Raw genomic sequence first — 23535 nt, forward strand, 5'->3', positions numbered from 1 at the left:
TGCGTGGTGTACACGGAATAAGTCTTTACGCGTCCAGTCAAAAACCTATTCCAGTATATACGTCTCACCTGTAACTGAAACCGACCGACCGAGCTTGTGAGTGTGCGAGTCACAAATCCGCAACTAAGCGAGACGCCTAAATACTCGAGACGCGTTTACGCGGTGAACATGGAATAAGTCTTTACGCGTCCAGTCAAAAACATATTCCAGTATATACGTCTCACCTCTAACTGGTACCGACCGACCGAGCTTGTGAGTGTGCGAGTCACAAACCCGCAACTAAGGGAGACGCCTAAATACTCGAGACGCGTTTACGCGGCGAACATGGAATAAGTCTTTACGCGTCCAATCAAAAACCTATTCCTAAAACCTATTCCAGTATAAACGTCTCATCTCTAGTTTTAACGTTATATGTATTTCGTTATCTAGCGATACTTACATGTAATTTTTTTGCGTTGCATATAATTTGTTTTCCCAAGTCATGTTATAAAATTAACCATGGTTAAGTTCGGCAAGAGTAAATTTAAAAAATTGAATAAATTGGCCAAAAAGCAGAATGATGCTCCAACGAGTAACAAGGTGATAAAGAAAAAGCAGAATGCCGAGAAGAAAGTGTCTTTCCAGAAGGAAGTTCTATTGAAACAGGAGTTTAGAAGCGATGGCTTAGTTAAAAACGTTACGTCTACGGAATTGTTTAAAAAAACAACGAAAAAACAGAAGGAGAAGCAGAAACCGGAGGTAGAGGTCAAGAAGGTAAAGGTGAAAGCAGTTGAGAAACACAAGAAGAGACAGAAAACCCAAATTAGTGATACTAAGTTATTGTTAAGTTTGATGAAGAAGAAATAAATTTAGTTTTAAACATAAAGTTAATGTTTTTCTGTTCATATTAAATCTTAATTCATAGTTTATTCAGATTTTTACATAAACTTGCTTCATTACTGGCTAGTAGCTGTGCACATCCATAAGCGTGTTGGCTTTCGTGCGAATAAGTCTCAACTTTCGTTTTGATAAAATGTGTCATCATTTGTGCTCAAGAAGTTGCTATTTTTTAAAATCCAGGCAAAATATAATTTAGTGATTTCTACATATCTCTAGCAGCTTAATTCGGAAGGGGAGGTCCGCCCCTGGCCTCCGATCCTAAAGGGCTTCCAGGCGCGGTGGCTAAAAAAAGGTTGTCAGAATCTATGAAATGTGTATCAATTAGTGAAAAAAAAAAGTTCACCTAATCACAGGTGAATAATTCTATTAAGACTTTTGTAAATTAAAATTTTTAGACCTCTATTCAACTTACCACCTGGGCATCCGATGACCTTAGTTGGCCACTACATATCATTTTAATTCGGTAAAAGTTTGAGTTTGGTGTGCGTCTGGTTTATAGTAGAACATACAAATACAAAAATCTTTATTTGTAGAATAAGGTGTATACATTGGTGTTATAGTGAAGAATTTTCGCTCATTCTGCCATAAATGGCATACAAATGTAATTTTGTCGCATTTTATAAGTTCAAATTATTAAATTGTAGATACTAATTCCCAATATTATTAAAACGTTAACATACTTTTAGAATTTGAACTCGGTTATCTTACAATATGGATGCTGAATATAATAATTGTGTGGAAAGACTATATTTATTCCAATAGCTATACTCGCTTTTCAAGGAATTGGATCTAGTAGCTTATATTAGTAACTCACTTCTTTATTGGCATACTACATGCAAGGTATATTAAAAATAAAACAAATTTCAATTATAATTATTTATTAGATTATATATAATGAGAGTACAGAGATAAAAGAGCAGATTCACTAATATACGCGTCACCATCTACAAATCTACAACACAAGTTATTATAATACTACACTAAGATAATGGAAAATATTACATCTAAAAATTTAACCTCAGAAACTTAGTTATGTAGTATGCATACCGGACATAAGGCATTCCATTTTAGTAACGGCAATTTTAAGCACTTTATGTCCAAAGCAAGATTCTTAATTTTGTGCAAATTGGTCGGTATACAAAGAGTGAATGACTGAATGAACAATTGAATGAATTACAAACTAACAAAAAAGCCGTTTTCCTGCCAAACATTGGAATTTTTTATTCATCTCATTAAAAAGTTTAAGCTTTATTTAGGCCAAGCAAGCTTATTATATTCTTAATATAACACAAATATTAAATAAGGTAAAATTCTGCCCACTGGGTCACTCCATAGTAAGGTCTTATAAAGTCTTAATATAAAGCCCTCCGGATCATTAATTTACTCATCCAAGCATCATAAATGAATGTAATAAGAAAATTAGTCATTTAGAGATTACAATTAAATTTTATATGCCAATAATGCTCCTACAATATTCTCTCAGTGACATGACCTACCTCATTATGGTTGCGGTTAAGACTATAGAGCTGAAATGTGAATGTCTCCACAATACATTATCATATAATCATCATTAACCTTTTCACAGCCACAGTACAAAACAAACAAATATGCCACAAAGATTTATTGTAAACAATACTCTGCAAAAATAGGGATGTGACCATAACCATACGATGTAAATATAAATATAAGATTGATAACTTTATCTTTCAGATTCGCTTGTTTTATTTTAAAATAACTTACATTGTCACAAAAAATTGTCGAATTGACATAATTTTAATTCAAATAGCCTAAAAATTTGACCCAAATATTACCTACCAGAGTTCATACTCGATTGAAAATTTTATAGAAGTGGCGCATCTCTAGTTCCCTTATGACGTCACGCGTTGTCGGGATAAGCCGACATTGGCGTTCCGAAACCACTCGTCAGCGCCAAGAAAACGATAAACAATAGAAAAGCTATTGTGTCACGCCGGCTGGCCTTGAGCGGTCACCTAATATTAGTGCTGCGAAAAGTAAATTGCGTATTTTATCGATATTTATTTATTTATTGAATTATTGAAATTATTCCTTATACTTAAGATATTAAAACATTTTTGTAAGCACTTAAAATTTAATGAACTATTAGAATAGTTCCTACCTATATACCATATACTTACTTACTTACTGTTGGTAGTGTAGGATATGTATATTTAAAAAAAACAAGCACTTATTTGGTAAAAGTACTCAAAAACAGCGTAATTTATATACCTTATTTTATTTTTCTATTGGGTATATTATATTTAGGTAAGTACGCATAAAAGGGCAGTGCTATACGAAATAAAAAACCGGCTTTGTTAAATAAAAAAATGTAATAAAAAATATGCATTTGTTTTTTCAGTCTTTAAAATAATGTACCTACCATTAAAAAACACGATAAAATCAAATCTTTATGTCTAACAATTAAAATCACAGATCAATAATTGAATAATCACAGCATAAATTAAACATTTAATAAATTTATTTGTGGTAATCTTGGAAACACGGCGCTGCACACAAATTAACGTTACATATTGCACATGAATACCGTGTTTCTTTCCGTTTTTTTGTCTGTGCGCACAGTTTGCACCGCTGATATTTGGCGTTTAAGTTAGGCAAATGCTCGGCCGCATTACCGGGAAGTTTCCTCAAAGGATTGCCAATTTTGCTGCGTATGGTGCTTGAGGGCCTATTGAGCATTTGCTCGTTATTAAATTTTTCTATGAGCTGACGCACGAGGCACAACTGAAAATTAGCAAAAGATGCTTTTGGTTTATTTTGTGAATGCCTATAGCAATAAAAAGCATTCAATAAGTGCATATCGACCACGTGAAAAAACAACTTTTTATACCATTTGACTGTTTTTCTTATGCACTGCAAGGAACTCAACATCATGTCGGCTGTGTCAACAGTACCCATATTCTGGCAATAATCTAAAACAGCCATAGGTTTCATGACTGGTAAACCAGTATTTCTATTTTCTTTTAGGGACGGTGCCATGTTAGATTTGTGAATTGTACTTAGTATAAAAATATCTTTTTTGTCTTTCCACTTTAATGCCATTAAAGGTTCACGGGACTTGGAAACAACTTCCCCTCGTGCTAATTTTTGTTTTAATGGTGGCATTCCAGACCTATTTGGTTTTACTGTCCCACAGGCATATATTTTATTAGAATATAAATATTCTAATAATTTTGGGCTGGTGTACCAGTTGTCTATGTATAAATGTCTCTTTGAGCCTACAAAATCTCTCAGGAGAGTAGTCACCACTGCTCCGCCAACTCCTAAGTTCGCAGGGTCTGTTATATCTGTGTTCGCCCCACAGTAAACGATAAAATCGACTATGATGCCAGTTTTAACGTCACAAAGGACGAAGAGCTTAATTCCAAATCGGTTCCTTTTATTGGGTAAGTATTGTTTGATACTGAGCCGACCCTTAAACGGCACTATGCTCTCGTCTATACATAAATTTTTGTACGGTGTCATCAGACCTTTGTACTTCTCCTTGGCATGATTCAATACGGGTTCTATTTTATTGAGGCACGAATGCGTCAAAGATACGTTCGGGTTTGAAAAATGCATCATTCCTAATATGGTACAATATCTATTTCTGGACATCAAATTGCCAAATATTGGAGCGACCAACAACGGATCAGTCGACCAGTGTTCTTCTATTCGAAGATGTTTGTTCCTCGTCATCAGCATGGTGATTGCAAAAAATATATATAATTCCGGCACAGTCACGTCGTACCATCTCTTCAGTCTGGAATAGACCCTTAAGTCCGTGTTAAGGACGAAAAAGTTGTGAAATCTGTTTGTCTCCTGAACAATAAGATTTACCAAATCGGAGTCCATAAAATACAGAAAGTAGTCCACCTCTTTTGAATTTTCTTTTAAATCTGTATCCATATTTATTCCCGCCGAGAAGTCATCAAAGGGCTCGACTCTGGGTTCAAAACTAGTTGAAGACCAAGTAGAATCCACTACTTCGTTGACTATAGTTTGAGTCGTTCCGGAAACATCTTCATTGTCTGTATCTTCCGATGACTGCAAATATAATAAATATAAATTATTAGAAAAATGGGCCATGTTAGATGTACTTTTAAATACGTTTTTTGGGTATCAATATACCGATTTTAGTGGGCAACTCTACCTTGTCAGTTTTATAATTTATTTTTTTGTTTATTTCAGGGTATTTACAGGTTATGTTTTAAATATTACTCCCCTTATTCTTAAAAATTAAAAAAGCTTTGTAAGCCTTATTTACCTACAAAATTTTTCATTGACAAGACTCGTTCTTGTCAATGAAAAATTTTGGCAAGCTAAAAGAAGACAAAACATATTATTATTTAAGCTATAACAGGCGTATAAAACGTTAATTTAAATTTAAATTTCTATCTGTTTTCTATCTGAATGTTCTATTCTGTGGGAACAATAATGATATATCTAAATTTAAAATTGAAATCTTAATATCGGAAATCTATATTGTTTTTATCGTAATTCTTCGTAAATTGTAAATCTTATCGTAATTTTTATAAACTAGATGGAAACCCAGCTTCGCTCGGGTGAAATGTGACACATATAATACACAATCTTTTACAAAATGTAGTTAGATACATATTTCTGAAGTTATCGGTTCTCAAGAAAAATGAGGCAAGGCATTTAATTCGTACAGCATCGTGCATTGCGTGTAATAATTACAATAAATTAAAATTGCAAAAGTTTTTAAATAAATAATTTTATTTAAAATCAATCTTCAAAACAAAGTAACATACATTAACAAAATAAAGACTAACATACAAAATTCTGAACGCACCTATGCCTTTCGATAGAATGTCATCAATAATTATGGCGACTGCGATTTGTCAGCACTATTAGAATTTAACAAAATATTCGACAATTCGAATTTTGCGGATATATGTTGTCGACTCGAAATTTTTATTTTTTTATGTATAATATTTCAGGTAAGGTTTTAATCGAGTCTACCGTACCCCTTGACGAAATTATTAATATAGATAGATAAGGGGGAATTCCCCCTATTTTTGATAGTTTTGACATTTAATTTTTAATCTATAGTTTTGCTCTCTACCAGAGTTGGTACCCCTGCGTCTCGTAGTACTGTTAGGTTTAAAAATTAGATACAAATTAGTTGTGGCTCTTATGAAACTTTTTAATTATTTAATTATGAGGTAAGTACATAACAACTAAGCAATATAATTACTTTAGCACCTATTCAAAATACAAATGCCCCTTTTAACATAATGTACCTACTAATCAAGTACGTAATTATTTAATTTCAGCAAACTAGTTAATATTGCGTTGGGCTTGGCGGCAGCGTACTGGGCTGTATTAAATATAATGGATTTATGGAAAACAAAAAAAATACCTAAACCGTAAGTAACACAAACAAAATATAATTCCTGCGGCGGCTTCTTTGATATAGCTTTTCAACCAAGCCAAAATGCCGCCGCAAAGCTTTATCTTTTATGGTCGTTAGTACCTACACGTAATTACGTTATCTTATATTTTCGTGCTTGCACCTTTGGTCTTTTTACAACTGCAAACGGCAATTGCACGTGCAGACATTGCGTTGATTATTATTAGATGTTTGGTTTTTCACAGAACCTGCCAAGAGTAAATAATAATATGATAGGTACTTAGTGATTTATGTTTTTTTACGTGGTAACGAATCGACTCCACTTATCCTTGGATAAAGTTATCAGTTAAAAATATGTATAGTAGATACTCGAACGAAGTATTAGAGAAAAAAATTGTAATAAGTGCAACCTACAAACCTACATGGCTCTATTTGATTACGTGTTTTGATTTTAGGAAAACATCGCGGAAAAAAATGGTGCCAGTTATGCCGTCACCGTCACCACGACCACCGTCAAGCCCAATTTATATTCCTTTGCCAGATTCTGACTGGCCTAGGAGGAAAAGGGCTGAGCAGAAGTATTTAAATATGAGAACAGAACGGCGGGACCGTGCCTATCCTTTGTAGGCACGGTCCCGACAAATAAATAAATGAACTGAGAATACTTACACCTGTTTAATTTATTCTTATCCAAAAGTACCTAACTGATAGAATACCTATGTATTTAAGACTTATTGATCATTTAATTACTAGAGACACGCCTATCACGTACACGTACACATACCACGCGGGCGAAGCCGCGGGCAGAAGCAAGTACTTATAATAAAATTCAAATGGCAAAATTTCAGTATATTGAATATATTTTGAAAAATTTTAATTGAGGTTAGACTTTGTTATCGATAAAAAACGAAAACATTTTTTTTTATTTATTGTCTGTCTGTCGGTCTGCCTGTCTGATCGATAAAACCGCGTAAACTCGTGAACGAACTTTATTGTCACTTGGTAAAGTTATTACTCGTAGACCCGAGATGATTCTAGGATACTTCTATATGGTTCTAGGATAATGTGAGGGTACTCTTAGGATAGAGGATGAAAGTTAAATGCTGACATTATAATGCATTAAATGCTGACTTATTTTACAATAGGTACTTTTCAATATGTGTCGGGGTTGTTGTTAAATTACAAATTACGTTAAAAGGGCACTAAGATTGTTAACCAAATAAGTCAAGTTTGTTGAAACCGAAAATACGTACGAATATTAACGAAGACTTCATTTACAAATAATAATTAGTGTTAATTAGTAATTCTTAAAAGTTAAAGAATCTTTATCAAAGACTGGACTACTAATTTAATTGATACTTGGTACATGATTATTAGAATTTGACACTTACCTGAAGGTCTTCTTCATTTATTTCAATTTCCTCCAAGTTCGCAGTTTCATTTTCGGTTCCTTGTAAAATTTTTAAAAGTTCATCAGTGTCCATTTCACTATCACTATTCATTTTTTTCTTTTACCAAATGAGTCACTTCACTAGCGCGTATCTGACGTCACGGTTTGTCGTGTAATACCGACGACGGCTTGCAATGCACTGCACTGTGCTGATAACACGATTGCATTTAGTGTGGGGTAAGATAGCAATTTTGCCATTATCGATAATGTTTATGTATCTAGCTGCTGTCTGTATTTTATGAATTATTCCTAATAAAAGTTTGTTGTTTTTATTTAAATATATGTCAGATCTTTCAGAGTTGTTAATGAATTGGCAATTATTTCTAAAAATCATAGAAGCGATGAAATATTAAAAAATATCTTACGTGCATGTTCTACATCACTAGCTGTCGGCATAACACGGCAATGGCGCTACCGGCATAGACTTTGTGATCAGTTTGCGATGATCGTTACTTTGTTTTATTTTTTATTTCATATAAATGACGAATGGGAAAAGTGTAACCAATATACTAAATAAACATTGGTTGACAAGGTATAGGTGATAAAAATATAGCGAAAAATATTTCATTAATAGTTTTATTTTTGCATAACGTTTGTGTCGGCACTACCCGACATTGGCGTTTGAACGTCCAAAACAATTTGTCGGGTATAGCCGACTGTGGCTGTGAAAGGGTTAACAAATAATGCATTATCATTGTGTTCGACAATTCACATAAGATTACATATTAATGAATTTTCTTATGATAATTATTTACCAAAAATGATTAAAATTACTCAGTTTCGATTCAGAAATCATTTTAAATTAGTCAATGTCTGTACTACACAACTAATTTTAGTCTACTAATTTTTAAAATTAACCCTTTTATATCTAAGTAGTCACCTACATCCTATGTATACTAAATCTTAACATTGTCATTACTTTAGGGAAGATTTTTATTACGATAAAATCAAGAATTTGTTAAGTGACACTACAATAAAAACTATTTTAAAAATTCCTTAGCTTTAAACTGTATCTACTTAGGGGCCCTAGTAGACACCTAACGTCAGTGATCGGAGACTAACTCTCGTTATTAATAAATAATCTATCCAATGTTTTGACTACCAAAGATCATGAAATGTTTATGTATCAGACGCTAGTCAAATTTCTATCTTTAGTAGGCAAAAACAGGATAGTTTGATTATTAATAACGGGGGGTTTGCTGCCTTTTGAACGCTAGACGCACCGATCAAACGCTACTCACAAATGTATGATCGCCAATCGCAGACATATAAGCCCGCTCCACATTCTCATGTCTTTCTTGAGAATCTTGCGAGAATCTCGCGAGAACACGAAATAAACCCGTTTAGCATAGGCTCCACATTCTCGTGCTTTTCTCGCGTTCTCGTGAGAATGTGGAGAGGGCTTTAGACATTCGATGCAGCAACCCAACGACTAACGTCAAAACGCGATGCAGTATTCATTCAGTTGTTAAAACGAGTGATACAGCATCGATGCAATCGCCAAAACGCTGATGTTAAAAGCAGCTTGTCTTCTAGGGCCGACAGAGAAAGGAAATATAGTTAATTCCTACAATCTACTTTTACAACTACAAATATAGCTAAGACCATTGTATCGAAAAATTTCGTTGTGTCAATAATTGTAATTTTTGAGTACCCTTTTAAAATTTATCGAATGTTTAATCAAATTGATAACATTTAGGTGTTATTACAAAAAGTCCTGAATAATTTAAAACGCTCCTTAAATCAGTATGTTTAAGTTAAAATGTCTAAACAATCTTAATCGAAAGTTACAACTTAAGTCATCAAAAATCCTTAGTAATCTGATCTATTATTTGGAAGTATTCATTAGTATTAACTTTTAATTATATTTTAATGTTACTCGCCATCGACCGCCATTATAAATAATCAACTATTGCCTGTCAAAGATTGTTTGTCATTTTTTCTAGGCAATAATTGTCCAATTTCGAGTTATGGTATTCATAAATTGGTTAAGATTAATTGCTATAGGGTGTAAATGAGCATCGAGAGTGCTGCCACCCTAGACAAAGCCTTAAACCACCCTCAACATTAAATAACAAACTCAAATCTTATACATCAGTTCTAGTCCGCGTAAAACTGCTATTCCGCTCTGAATATAGAAATGAATCTTACTTAAATAATAAATCCGCATGGTATGACAACTCCAGCTCCAACATCAATAAAATTGATTATATATACCACTATGTAAAATTGTATATAATTTACCCTTTAAAAGATGCAAATATTCATACGTATGGAGTTTCTTGCGCCGCTTCTTCTCCATAGCGAAACACCTTCCGAAGCGGTGGTAGTTTGTTGACTTTCAAAAAGTATTCTATATGAATCAATTTTGAATAAATGAGATTTGAATTTGAATATGAATCGCATCGCCATAGCAAATTGTATGACTACGCCTGCTCGCAACAACTTCATAGAGGACTTGCAGTTTGGCGCGGACTATATCGATGTTAGCGTGCAAAACCGCTGTAGTAGTTACGAAAACAGTTTTTATAGAAATAATATCGACAGTAGACCCGCGGTTAACCGACAATCGTTATGAAAAGTAGTATCGAACTGTTAGGGTAATACCTTCGTCCTTACAACGCAACAAATTAAAAAATTAACAGAGAAACGGTGTCAGACTTACATTGAGCAGTTAAGCAGTGATAGCCTAGTGGTTAAGAAACGCGGCCTCTCGTTCGAGGGGTCCGAGGTTCAAATCCCAGGCTCGCACCTCTGATTTTCAAATTTATGTTTATGTGCGTATTCAAAATTGGCCAGCGCGGTGGACTATGGCCTTATCCTTCTCATTCTGAGAAGAGATCCGTGCCCAGCAGTGGGACAGTAATGGGTTGATGATGACTTACATTGAGGAATATCGGTTTTTCGAAATACAGGGCCCGATAGATAAGACAGGCGCAGGATTACCGTGAGTCTACTGTAGTTTTGAAAACAGTACATTACGATACGCGAGACCAAGTTGCCTATCATTGCACGGCGTGAAGTTATTTAACGATGTTATAAAAGCATAATATATTTAATTCAAATTGTATCATAAACAGCGATTTCACATACAGATTTGCAATTGTTATTATTTTTGAAGTTATATTATACGTTTAGTAGCGACGTCGGCCACGCCCGCGACCCCTAGGGGTGGGTTTTGGCCGGGGGGTCGACGGGGGTGCAGCCGTTGGTGGGGTTTGAGGGGTAGCGGCCACCGGGGGGGTCGGAGGGGGGACCGGCTCGGGGGCGGCAGCTGGAGGGGATTCCGGCTTCTCTGGCGACTCTTCCAGTATACTATCTTCGTTGACTTCCTCGTGCCCTTCTTGTTTAACGGTTGCCTCGATTTCAGTGTCCTGTTGTGTTTCCTCGTCTGTATAGAGGACAATGTTTTAATTAGGAAATAGAAATTACACGTAAAAAAACAATTCATACAAAAATTATGGGAAGTGAAAATTATCTGTCAAAATTTTCTTTCTTACTTTCATATTATTAGTAGAGACTAGGTGTTATAAGCATTTATAGTGTAATACTACTTTGCAATCTATTTGGTAATTAAGATATTCATCATAAAATTTAATTATAGCTTAGAATCCAGCTATTATTACAAATATACAATAACAAAATGTAAGAGACATCGAGTTTGAGACAAATCTTATAATGTAGTACTTGGAGAACATCAGAATCTACCCCCAATCTCTTTACTACCACCAAGGAGTTATTTTACTAACAGTAATACATTAGATCCATTTATTATTTTAGGTGTTTCATTCAGACTTTTTCGTCCAAATGGATTATGGTAGGACCGTAGTCAACCATACTCATTTCAGCTTTATATCTCTTTGTTAAACAGATTTTGGCATAAAGATAACTAATATGTACTTAAGGTATTCCAATAAATGAACATGCTCTATCAGTACAAGTAAACATCTACATAGACAGCTTTTGCAATAAATACTTGAAAAGAAGATGAATGAATGGGTGAATAAACTTTATTTTTTAATATAAAATGTCGATAGAATATATTTTTCTAAGGAGCAAATAAAAGAAGAATAATTTTGGTGATTTAAAAGTATTATTTGAATATAAATAAACATAAGTAGCTATAAACATTGTAAATTCTTTCTTTAGCAAATTAAAAATCGAATATATTTTGGAAAGTTAACTATAAGCATAAAAATGCATAAAAGAAAAAGATGAATGAATGAATGAGTTCTAGAGTATCTGTGAATGACATCTATTTCTTAAAAATTGGCATGCCTGAAAGCGAAATATGAATGAATATTTTTTATTATGAAATCCCTGCAATGTTAGATAGAAGCGAAGATAGTATAGATATATTGAAGAGATTAATTTTGTTAATTTAAAATATTAGTAAAACCTTATAATCTCAATTCCCAGATGAATACTTGACTAATGCTGTTAGACCTAGAAAAATTTGAAAAAGACCAATTAAGCCAAATGAGCATTTTCAAATTGTTTATAATAACTAGACATCGGATTATATGCAATTGCATATCTGACGTTATTGCATATTTTGGTACTTTTTCATTGATAGTGCATATATCAGTAGTTAGATGTATTCGGCATATTGTTTTTGATGTTATTATTTTCCGTCCAATAAGTAAACAGTTGTATAGGTCATATACAAAGTACCATAATACATGCATAGTAGTCTGATCATATTCAAAATCCCATAAATATTACATTAATATTATCATAAGTTACGAAATACTTAAAGTTTAGATGACAATGGCCTTGATTTTTCGTAAATTCGAAAAGTTCGAAAAAATTCCCACTGTGGTATAATAAAAATATGCCTGTCATTTTATTATGGTTCGCAAAATTGAAAAATAATGTTGGATTTGTCAATATAACAATAACTAACGGATCTTACACTATTGACTGGGTAGCCTAATTCATTTTCTGTAAATAAAGGTAAAACTTAATAATAAATATTAATTTGATAGTGTATATAGTATTTTAGGCACATGTCGCTCTTTTAGTGCATATTTCCCCACTTTTTTGTGCATATTTCGGCATTTTGATAGTGCATATAATCCAATGTCTAATAATTACATGTGTCAAGTTTCAGCATTTAATTATTTCACAAACCTACAGTATGAAGATTAAATAGATTCTATGAGTATTTGACAACTTACCAAGTTTCTCATCGGTTTCATCCTTGAGGATCTCGTCCACAGAGTGCTCCCAATCCTCGAGGTCATCCTCGGCGGGGTGCTCCCCTTCAGGCTCGGCCATTTCCACATCGCCCTCGTCAATATCCGCATCCTTGTTCGGTTCATCTGTAAATATATTTATGTTAGGTCGATGTGAGCTTCTATTTTTGAATGTAAACCGTTACTCTATTCCTTAGATGAATTAATTACTAATAAGATAATTAATACAGCAATTAATTAATTATTGTATTAGTTATGCTTGAAGCTTAGATGAGTAAAATATATAGATAGATCACTTCTAACATGAAAGTGTCACCAGTTTGAGAGAATTGAAATTCTTGCGTAAATAAAGTGTTGCCATGTCTTCATGCTCAAATGTCCCTAAAATGTTTGAAATACGTATTTATTACGTAAATTACGTAGTATTAGTTATTTATACGTACATTTTAGTGAAGTATCTTTCTATTATACTTATCAAAGCTGTATTCTAGCTTGAAGAGAGTAGGGAATAGGGTTGTAAGGGAGATATATTTATACAAACATATTGGCATGGTACTCAGGGATAGCAACAACTTTGTGGCTGACCTCAGGTAGGATTCTAAACTGGGATTGATATTTGGTTTATCATGGGTTGGAGATGCCTCTTACCACCGGGTGGACTGCATGCTCGTCTGTTACTTCAATATTATGAAAAAACTGCGGAAAGTAATATTTTTCGAGCATATGTAGGGGTCTCATATTTTGACACACACTGCAGCCCAAATAGTATGACGGATTTTTCCTAGCTGAGGTCGGCCACAGATGTGTCGCTACTCTCGAGGACTAAGCTGGAACACCTCGGAAAAGTATGTCTCCCTTACCACAGCCTCCAAACCGGAACACAGCAATGTTTAATAGCAGTGTTATGAGGCAGAAATAAGTGTGGCAGTGGTGCCGCTGGAGTCGAACCACAAAGGGGTTCTACAACCTTCCAACATTAGGTGTCATTAGATTTGTTTAAATTGTAAGAGCGTCTTTAGGCAGTCAGCTTTTTATTTCTAAAATAATTGTCCAGTAACCTTTGACTTCCTCATCATGGTGTCCGTTCTGATCACCGGCGGCATCCTGCGCGGTCTTGCGGCGCTTCCAGTTGCCCTCGTCCTCGCTGTTGTGAGCCCGCTTGCCGGTGTCGTTCGCCTGTGCACCGTCGTTACCCTGTATAAAAATAATTATATTCTATTATTTTATGGTAAAACTATTGGCCAAATTATATGGGAACGTCTTCGTAAGCTTCCTCAATTTAATTGGTGATACAAGTGACGACATTTGACGACAAAAGAATATGTTAACCGATTCAGTTATCTAAATAATGTATTTAGCTAATCATGCAAGTAGCTAATTTAAATCATTCTGCGAGATGTTTCTTGTGCAGTAACAGTAAGGTTGGCGGTGGCTGGAACTACTTCAGACCACACCGTTTTGTCAGTCAAATAATCACTTAGTTTATAGCACGCTTTTTTACATAGCGTTTGTTTATCGACATGTTTGAACTTTTTTCTGTGAGATTCAAAATGTGGTCAGGTATTTTATTGTAGTAGCGAATACAGTTACCCATGAAAGATCTAGCCACCTTGCATAATCTATGTTTTTTCATAGATGTATTGACTATGTACCGTCAATATGTTGTAATATGTAACTCACCGCGAGCCTCCCGCTGCGCTCGTTGAGCTTCCGGTTGAACAGCTGGTGGTGGCGCCAGGTGCGCAGGTGCACCTCCGCGGTGCGCTCGGAGTCCAGCAGCTTGTGGCACAGCGTGCACTGGATGCAGCGGAACTCCGACAGGTACGAGCGGCCCACGCCGCGCTCCGTGCTATGGACAAACGGCAATCAGTAATCAGTATTTTTTTTTTATAATATAAGAGTAGCAGACGAGCATGCAGTCCACCTCATGGTAAGTGGCTACTGCCGCCCATGGACATCTGTAATCAACCCCAGATAGGATTAGATATTCCCACCTGAGGTCGGCCACAGATGCGCCGCTACCCCTGAGGACAAAGCTGGAACGCCTCGGAAAATTCCATTCAATCAATTTTCTATGCAAACCGCTTAATTAAATACTTTATTTAGTTTATTTATTGTACGAAAAAATACTTTAAAAAAAATCATGATTTCAATTTTCACCATTCTTTAGAAGCTCATAACTCGACAAATAATCACTATATAAAAATAATATTGTATGTTCACATTCCCATCCACTAAGAGTATAACTGACCCCAATATGAACAAAATTCAGAACTTCACTTTAATTTCCTGTCCGCTTGGCATGAAATGCCCCATATAATAGTTTTAAGATTGTGTTTTCTCTGTAAGTAAATTGTCAATATTCTTAAGAGAAATAAAGTCTTTAACCATAATCTCACCTATAAACAACATCTGCGTCAAGTGGCTGAGGTTACGACCATCCTTGTAGTCACAGACTGTGTCCTCGTTATCCAGGGGATGCCTCCCATCCTCCGTGATCATGAGATATCTATACTTATCTATGGTACTAGGTAGAGATGCGCCGAATATTCGTTTGGTATTCGGTATTCGGCGTATTCGGCATCTTTTTTGCTATTTGTATTCGGCCGAATTATTCGGTTTTGGTGCCGAATATATTCCGTTCGAGTATTTCTATTTTCTTGTGTACACGACATGGTACAGGAATAAAACACAAACCTTCAAGTAAGATTTACGTTAAATTACAAGTCAAATTCAAATCCTATGAAGAATGTGTTGAATAAAGCTAATAAAATAAAGCGATTAAACTTCAAATCAACATTTATTTTGATACCTCAATTCAACACATTTATTACTTAATCTATAGTTAGTATAGTGAACATTTAATTTAAACCGTAAATCAGTATTTATTTTAAAACTCAAATCAACATTAAAGTGTTAACGAACACACATAATTGGCAAACTGACAATAAAGAAATGGTTAACCGAATAATTCGGCCGAATATTCGGTTCGATAAAGGTTAAACCGAATATTATTCGGTATTTGGTTATTCGGTGAAACCACTATTTGGCGCATCTCTTGTACTAGATGTGTATTTTTAGGTTAGTTTAAGTTATAATTTATGTAATCTCACCTATAAACAGGCAACATCTCCTGCGTCATGTGGCTGAGGTCGTCGCCCTCCTTGTAGTCCAAGACAGTGTTCTCGTTGTCCAGGGGATGCTTGCCATCCTCTGTGGCCTCCGGTTTCTCCTCTGGATTCTCCTCAACTGTCTCCTCGCTTTTATCCTCCGAGGCTTCCTCCTGGGATTGGAAGATCAATTTAATTTTAAATTCACTTAAATGTTCATTTGATAGTTAATTTTATTTTAATAATATAGGAGTAGCAGACGAGCATGCAGTTCACCTGATGGTAAGTGGCTACTACCCATGGACATTTGTATAGGGGTAGCGGCGCGTGTGTGGCCGACCTCAGGTAGGAATATCTAATCCTATCTGGGGTTGATTAGAGATGTCCATGGGCGGCAGTAGCCACTTACCATCAGGTGGCCTGTATGCTCGTCTGCTATTCCTATATTATAAGAAATAAAATAAAAAAAAGTAGTTCCAGCTCCACATGTATCATTAGGTTAGTTTAACATTGTAAAAAACATTTTTTTAAAAGATGAGTGTTATGGAGTTCTTTCGCCGCTTCTTCCCCATAATCAAACACCTTGTGAAGTGGTGGTAGTTGTATTGACATTCAAAAAGTGCTCTGTAAACCTATTTTGAATAAAAAAAAATGATTTGATTTGGCGCGGACTATACATACAAAATCTTTCATCTTATTCTCAATATGTTTGTGTACCAACCTGTTTCTCCTCAGTGGTACCGGCGTCACGTTTCTGGTCGCGATCCGTGCGCCAACGTTGGCGGTCATCGCGCAGGTACGACTGCTCCATATCCAACGTCGATATCACCATCACTGTCACAACAAACAATCATTAGTGGAGGATATTGATACGATCTTTACAACTTTAATCTGAGCTACAGACTCGTGATGCGAGACAAATAGCTAGATAATAGTAGCATCTATTATATAGGATTTTAATTATGCGATGTTATGAAAATCATGAGTATTATATAATTCAGCATAGCAGCCTAATACTGATTTTTGAAGGTGGTACAACCCTTTGTGGTTCGACTCCGGCGGCACCACCGCCACACCCATTTCTGCCTGGGTTGAAGGCTGTGGTAGGGGAGACACTTTTCCGTAGCGTTCCAGCTTAGTCACGTAGGAATATCTAATCCTATTTTGGGTTGATTACAGATGTCCATGAAGCTACTTACCATCAGGTGGACTTCATGCTCTCTGCTACTCCCATATTATGACTTATGAGTGTAGATTTCCCAATTAGTATATTACGTACAACAAAGCAGTCATTTCAGTCTTAAGATATTGATTGCTGGTGCGTTCAAAACCAGCAGTGTTTAAGATTAAATCAGAAAGCCTTACACTTTACACCTTAAAAATAAATGTAGCGGACATTAAATTGGTAGACTTCGCGCCAAACTTCTAGTCCGCTCTGAATAGAGAAACGAGTCGCATAGCAACAATAAATTGTAGATATTAGCGGGTCTTCGCCCCGCGGCCTCCCGCCACCCTCCGCTGCCCGCTCTCGGCCTCTGGTACACAGCCCAGTTAGTGTGCCCTTACTGTTGCTACGTAGTATATGCTTGTAGTTGTGTTCGATCGCTCTCTGACTACACCTGCACGGAACAACTTCAGAGCGGACACGAAGTTTGGCGCGGTCTCTACCCACCTTCAGGCTTCGGCTTGGAGATGCCATCCGTCTTGTCCTGCATGTTCTTCAAGTGCTCAGCGGTGAGGCGGTGCTCGTCCAGCTCGATCCTGGTGATAGAGATGTCATGATCATTATCAATCCATTACTGTCCCACTGCTGGGCACGGGTCTCCTCTCATAATGAAAAGGATTAGGCCATAGTCACGCACTGGCCAAGTGCGTATTGGTAGACTTCTCATACCTTTGAGTTTTTTTTTAAATCTCTGAGGTATGCAGGTTTCCTCACGATGTTTTCCTTCACCGTTTAGCAAGTGATAATTCATTTTTAATACACACATAACTTTGAAAAATCAGAGGTGCGTGCCTGGGATTTGAACCTCAGACCCCTCGAGCGAGAGGCCGAGTTTCTTAACCACTAGGCTATCAGAGCTTTTTTAAATCTTTTTTAAACTCGCATACTCGACAACTAATAAATAATCACTCGAGTATAGTTCGTAAAACTGCTAGTCCGCTCTGAATATAGAAATAAATCGCGTCCCCTTAGTAAATGGTATGACTTCACCTACTCTGAGGGTAGTCAGCTTTACGATTTATTATGTCGCAGCGCGATACCCTCCATATATATCAACATATGTTTCTAGTATTATAAGAACTTGTTTTTTTAATGTTTGGATTCTTGTTTTTTAGTCAAGTGTGTTCTGCTTGTGCTCCGTGAACAAAAATTTATTAGTATTGCAATTTTTTGCTTATTCTCAGCTTAAGCTGGTACTATTTGCAACATGTATGGGCAAAACCAAGTAAATGCTACAATATTTATGGGGAAGCTATAGTTTGGGTAAGATTATGTGGACCTACTTCCTTTTCATCTATTTGCATGAACTTTCTCACAATTCTACAAGTATTTAATATGGCTGCTCTTATTATAATTATTACTCGCAACAACTTCAGAGTGGACTAGCAGTTTGGTTTGACTATGTTCAAATAGCAATAATAGCCTACTAGGCACACCTCACTCAATTTTTTAGGTGGTAGAACCCTTTATGTTCCCTGTGTTTCCACGCCTATTTCTGCCTCATAACAGCAGTGTTAAACGCTGCTATGTTCTGGTTTGAAGGGTGTGGTAAGGGAGACATACTTTTCCGAGGCATTCTAACTTAGTCCTCAGGAGTAGCGGCGCATCTGTGGCCGACCTGAGGTAGGAATATCTAATTCTATCTGGGGTTTGATTACAGATGTCCATGGGCGGCAGTAGCCACTTACCATGAGGTGTTTATAAAAAAAAATCATTACCTGGTGGGCATCTCCTTGTGGCACGAGGTGCAAGTGGGGTGGAGGTACTTCTTGAGCTTGCGGTGTCCCTGCGTGGTGCGGTGGATGGCGCCGTCCGCGGCGTACAGGTCGCACATCGCGCAGTAGAAGTCGCGAGGCGGTTGTTGTCCGGTTTTGCGCGTGCGCTTCATCTCGCGGATCTACAGTTTGATTCGATGTTAAATAAAAAACATTTCATGTTTTGAAAGATTTTAGGTAAATGTTGTTCTATTGAATTATATCTACGAATCTACGAAGTTTAGGCAGATTTCTAGCAGTCTCTCACTACCCTTTTCAATATTTAATCTTTCTATAGTTTGCATATTAAAAATCTATGTAAACTTTATAATTTTTAGTGATCATAAATCTATCTATATTTTGAATACTAAAAATATAAATTTTATAATTTCTAGTAGGTTTGAAGTTCACAGATTTCTAATCGTATAAGGAGTGGGGTAAGAACCTTATGAACCTTACGAATATTTTATTTTACTTACTGCACAAATCTCTGAAGACAATTTTTTTTTAATTTTAGGAAATTATAGAATGAAATTCACCTTAAACTCCTGTCGCATGGTGTCAGCGGTAAGCGCGTAGCTCTCCGCAGTCTTCTGCATCATGATGGCATGTGCCCGACCGCTCAGGTGGTTCTCAAAGGACCTGCCATCCCACATACTCTTGTTACAGATGTGGCACTTCAGCAGTGCTGGGTTGATGTCATCGTATCTTGTCTTGGGGCTCTCCTTCTTGTCTTCAGACTTGGTGGCGTCAGTCTCACCTTCCGGTTTATCTTCCTCGCTAGAGTATACTTAAACGATTAGAGGAATGTACACTAAATTGAGGATTTAACTAAATTGGATTTAATAGCTCAATGGATTTGTAACGCTAATGTTTTTGATTGGTTTAAATAATTAAAAGAAAGTATTTAGAAATACATTTTACAATTTTGAATTTCTTTTTGTAAGCAATTGTAAATTGAAATTTATTTTACGTACAGGTAGGCCACAAGCAAGTTTGTCGCTTGTAAATTTGAAAATGCTATTGTAAAAGTGCTTGCTTGTGTATAAAATAAAATTAATCCACGAGAAATCTTATTCCTTTTGCCCTATTTATTCATAGAATATGTAACATATGGGCTAAGGGTACTAGATCGACAATAGTAGTCATTTTTTACACTTCAAAATTATTGTTAATCACATTAAATTTGTGTTAATATACACATATTATTTTGTCTAAAATTTCATGTATGATACTTAAAATTTGTTTTGTAAAGTTCTCCACTTTTTCTAGGTATTTTCTTCTCCAGTAGTCCACATAGATGTAAATTTGCTTGAAAGTTTAATTTGCCTCTAATTCTAGTATATATTTAGAGAGCAGGTATTATAACAAGTACACGTGGTTACAAAAATGTGTTCTGAAATTCAATTACAATACAGGTGTGCAAAAAATTAAGTGTTCGATCACTGAAACATATTATTGACCAGCTCAGATGGTTTCCAGAAGTATCTGGATTAAAAAATTATGGGCATGTTCCAGTCTTCTTTAGAGAATGAATAAATGTTAATTGTAGTAAACATTATTTACCAAATTGAGGATTCTTTTCCACGAAAATTTCATGTACCGTGATATACACCATCTTAGGATTAGCCAAGACGTAATTCTCAGTATTGACAGGTCTATTCGGATTCAACGAAAAATCAAGTATGCCACAGAAAAGAACATGTGTGTTACTAGTAATTGAAAAATGAAACTTATCCACTAAAATATGGCACGATTTACTAAAACACTATATTGTTCCGTGGATAGTAATTGAAGAGTATATCACTTTCTTAATCGAGCTTAAAGAAGGTGAATAGTTTGAATCGTCACACCTCTGAACAAGGCGGGGACGACAGAGCCAATCGGGCTAACAAACGCCGGTGAACGTAGTGTTAGGGCGACCAACAGGCCTTAGACAATCGGTGTCACCACCGGAAGGAAACGAATTGGGTTCCTTACCTCTCCTTGACATTCTTAGCCTTAGAATCGGCATCCTTTTTCGGGGAGCTCTTGTTTTGTTGCCTTTGCCCATCATGGGGCCTGAACGGTTTACGATTGGTGTTGATACGCTCACCAGCGCGATTGTAATTTCCCGTACGCCGGAAATTACCTTGATTGCCCATCTAAAGGGAATTGACAATGTGTTAGTATGAAACTGGACGGCCGTTTAGGCCACTGAAGGCAAGCTGAAAACTGAATATTGTTGTTTATTGAATGCATTACAACATTGCGGATACACATCTCCAGCCATCGAAGATCAAGCTGCACAAAGGTTGCTCTCGTCAATGTTTCCATATTGTCACTACGTATAGACTTGTAATTAAAAATTAACAAGATTTTAAAATCGAAAGGAGTTAGCTATTTACTAATTCAAAAGCAATGTCTTCCATGACATGAAATGCTAAATAAAATTGAATGCAATTGTGAATATAACAATTAAAAATATATCTCCCGCTCTATTTTTTGGATTATCAATATTATTTTTTCCACATTGAAAATTATATAATAAAACACTTACCCTATTAGGCCCATAACCACGATCATACCGACCCATGTTGGGACCGAAGTCACGGCGAATGGGCATGTCTAGGAGAGACGGGACAGGGTTTGGACGAGGTTGGAGTAGGTTGATGATGTTGCTGGCGAGGGCCAGCGTAGCCTCCGTGGAGCCTCCGGAGAGCGGCAGCAGGTTGGGGATGCCACCGCCGGGGCCGCCGCCCTGCCAGGGCGACACACCGCTGCGGCCGAAGTTCTTCGGGCCGCGGTCGTTGCGACCAAAGTCCATCCGACGGTTGCCTTGTGGTCTTCGGTTGGCCATGGTCTGTTTGAATATTTTCATTTAAATAACATACTGGACTTGTGTGGATAATTTTTATTACCATTAGTAACTTGTCTGAGCTTCAAATGCAAAATGTAAATGAAAGATATGTGTAGGTATAATTATTGACTGTATACATTATAATAATAAATTAAATTGTATGATTTGCATGTAATTTTAAGAAAATTTCATGTAAACAAAGTGTTGTTCAACACAAAATTAATGAGACAAATTTGTCTCTTGGAGTCATAGTTAAGAATTTAAAAATGTACTTGTTAGAGGTCTCATATTCTGAAAGTGCCTTCAATAATTTTAGTTCCATTGAATAAACTAAATGTTTATCAATTTTGTAGTTGTTGATTGTATTTCTGTTTTATGTAGCAGCAATGAGACTAAAGAATTGACAATGGTAGAATGGGTAGCCTACTGATCTGACATGGTTATTTATTTATTCTTTATGAACCTTACAAAAATGTAAAGGCGCAAAGGCGGACTTAATGCTTTATAGCATTCTCTGCCAGTCAACCTTCGGGCAGTAGGAAAGACAGTGTTATGTGTTCAATCCTCGGCTAGATATGTAAATGATTAATTTAGATTATAGTTCTTGGTGTTTGTGTATTTGATTTTCCTTGTGTCAATGGCATCCACAACACAGAAAAAAATCCCAGTCTGTATCCATGAGCATTGCTATATTTAATTTTAATTTCTAGTTTAGTTGATTCAATTGTAATACTAACGTACCTACTGTTTAATAGGTACATAAAATGTGCATAGGAGATTACAGTAATGAACACCTACTAGTGTTACTAAGGGAATGGCTGACGCTGCGCCGATGTGTTGGAAGCGCCAAAACTCCGCGTCAGCATCTTAACAGAATTTAACATGCCAACAAATTTGGTTCATAAATATATGTTAACTTTTAGAGTTACAAATAGCTACAATAAACTTTTGATCAAATAGTTTAAGGTTCATATTCGATATTTACAAACATAAATTTATTTTGCAACGCAAACAATATGAGAAACTATCGATTTACATTTAAGTTGTGAGGCATTAACGTTATTAACGAAAGAGTCCTAATCACTTCAATAGTCACTCTGGGTGAAGTATTTGAACTATTTTAACAGCTACAAGTTTAGAACATAGATTGTTTAGAAAGGTTATTCTAGCATAACGGTGGGCAGTAACACTCCGCTTCGATGCCAAACGAGTCGGAGACAAAGGACCGTTAGTTTTATTTGTTACGTCGACAACTAATTTTAGAATATGTAATTACACATTTGGACTAAATATCTACTTAATTTAGCATCAAAATTAGCGCAAACGACGTAATATAAAAGATAGGGCTACACAAATATGATTTTCAGAAAATTAGAACGTAGGCCGCTTCCTATTGATTTTTTCGAAAACGCAATCAGACATTTAATAGAGAAAATATTCACTTACCAATTAAATCTACGTCCAGGTGTTTAGTCACGGGAACAATTGAGTAATTTAAACGGATTTATGCAATTATATCACAGTTTAAAGTAATTTCACCGAATGCAGAGCGTCATGAAAACTTCAGAACGTCTCAGAAAACGACAAAATGGCCGACTGAAATTGCTACCGGCGCGAGCGAGCCGGGCTTAATATTGCCAGCCTTTTCTTGACGGCATAACTGCAAAAATGACAAGCAATTAGTTTAA

The 23535-nt window shown here is 36.0% G+C and overlaps 1 protein-coding gene across 2 annotated transcripts; it reads right to left on the minus strand.

Moving 5' to 3' along the window:
• Positions 1-1740: 1740 nt before the first annotated feature.
• On the minus strand, positions 1741-23456 carry Pep (Protein on ecdysone puffs). Of its 2 annotated transcripts, XM_073077683.1 has the most exons (13): positions 23294-23456; positions 21548-21850; positions 20989-21152; positions 19548-19788; positions 18973-19151; positions 17702-17790; positions 16751-16863; positions 16033-16202; positions 14600-14768; positions 13978-14113; positions 12902-13045; positions 8400-11112; positions 1741-2454 (listed from the first exon to the last, which is right to left on the minus strand). In XM_073077683.1, exons 2-12 carry the CDS (start codon positions 21845-21847, stop codon positions 10856-10858), a joined length of 1962 nt encoding a protein of 653 aa, XP_072933784.1. In that variant the 5' UTR covers positions 21848-21850; positions 23294-23456; the 3' UTR covers positions 1741-2454; positions 8400-10855. The 2 variants fall into 2 exon arrangements, with proteins under 2 accessions (XP_072933784.1, XP_072933792.1); XM_073077691.1 differs by lacking the exons at positions 20989-21152; positions 23294-23456 and having other exon boundaries at positions 21548-21707.
• Positions 23457-23535: the final 79 nt, after the last annotated feature.

This window comes from Epargyreus clarus, unplaced genomic scaffold (genome assembly GCF_041222505.1).
Source record: "Epargyreus clarus isolate Ecla_fem2 unplaced genomic scaffold, WU_Ecla_fem_2.2 ptg000002l, whole genome shotgun sequence".
In the NCBI taxonomy this organism is placed as follows: Eukaryota; Metazoa; Arthropoda; class Insecta; order Lepidoptera; family Hesperiidae; genus Epargyreus; species Epargyreus clarus.

Excerpts from the sequence above, each read along its gene's own strand:
- Pep (XM_073077683.1), bottom strand. The coding sequence starts at position 21,847 with ATGGCCAACCGAAGACCACAAGGCAACCGTCGGATGGACTTTGGTCGC. Across the intron at positions 14,769-16,032 it reads GAGATGTTGCCTGTTTATAG|CACGGAGCGCGGCGTGGGCC; the intron begins GTGAGATTACAT and ends GTTTGTCCATAG. Across the intron at positions 14,114-14,599 it reads AGCGCAGCGGGAGGCTCGCG|GGTAACGACGGTGCACAGGC; the intron begins GTGAGTTACATA and ends ATTTTTATACAG.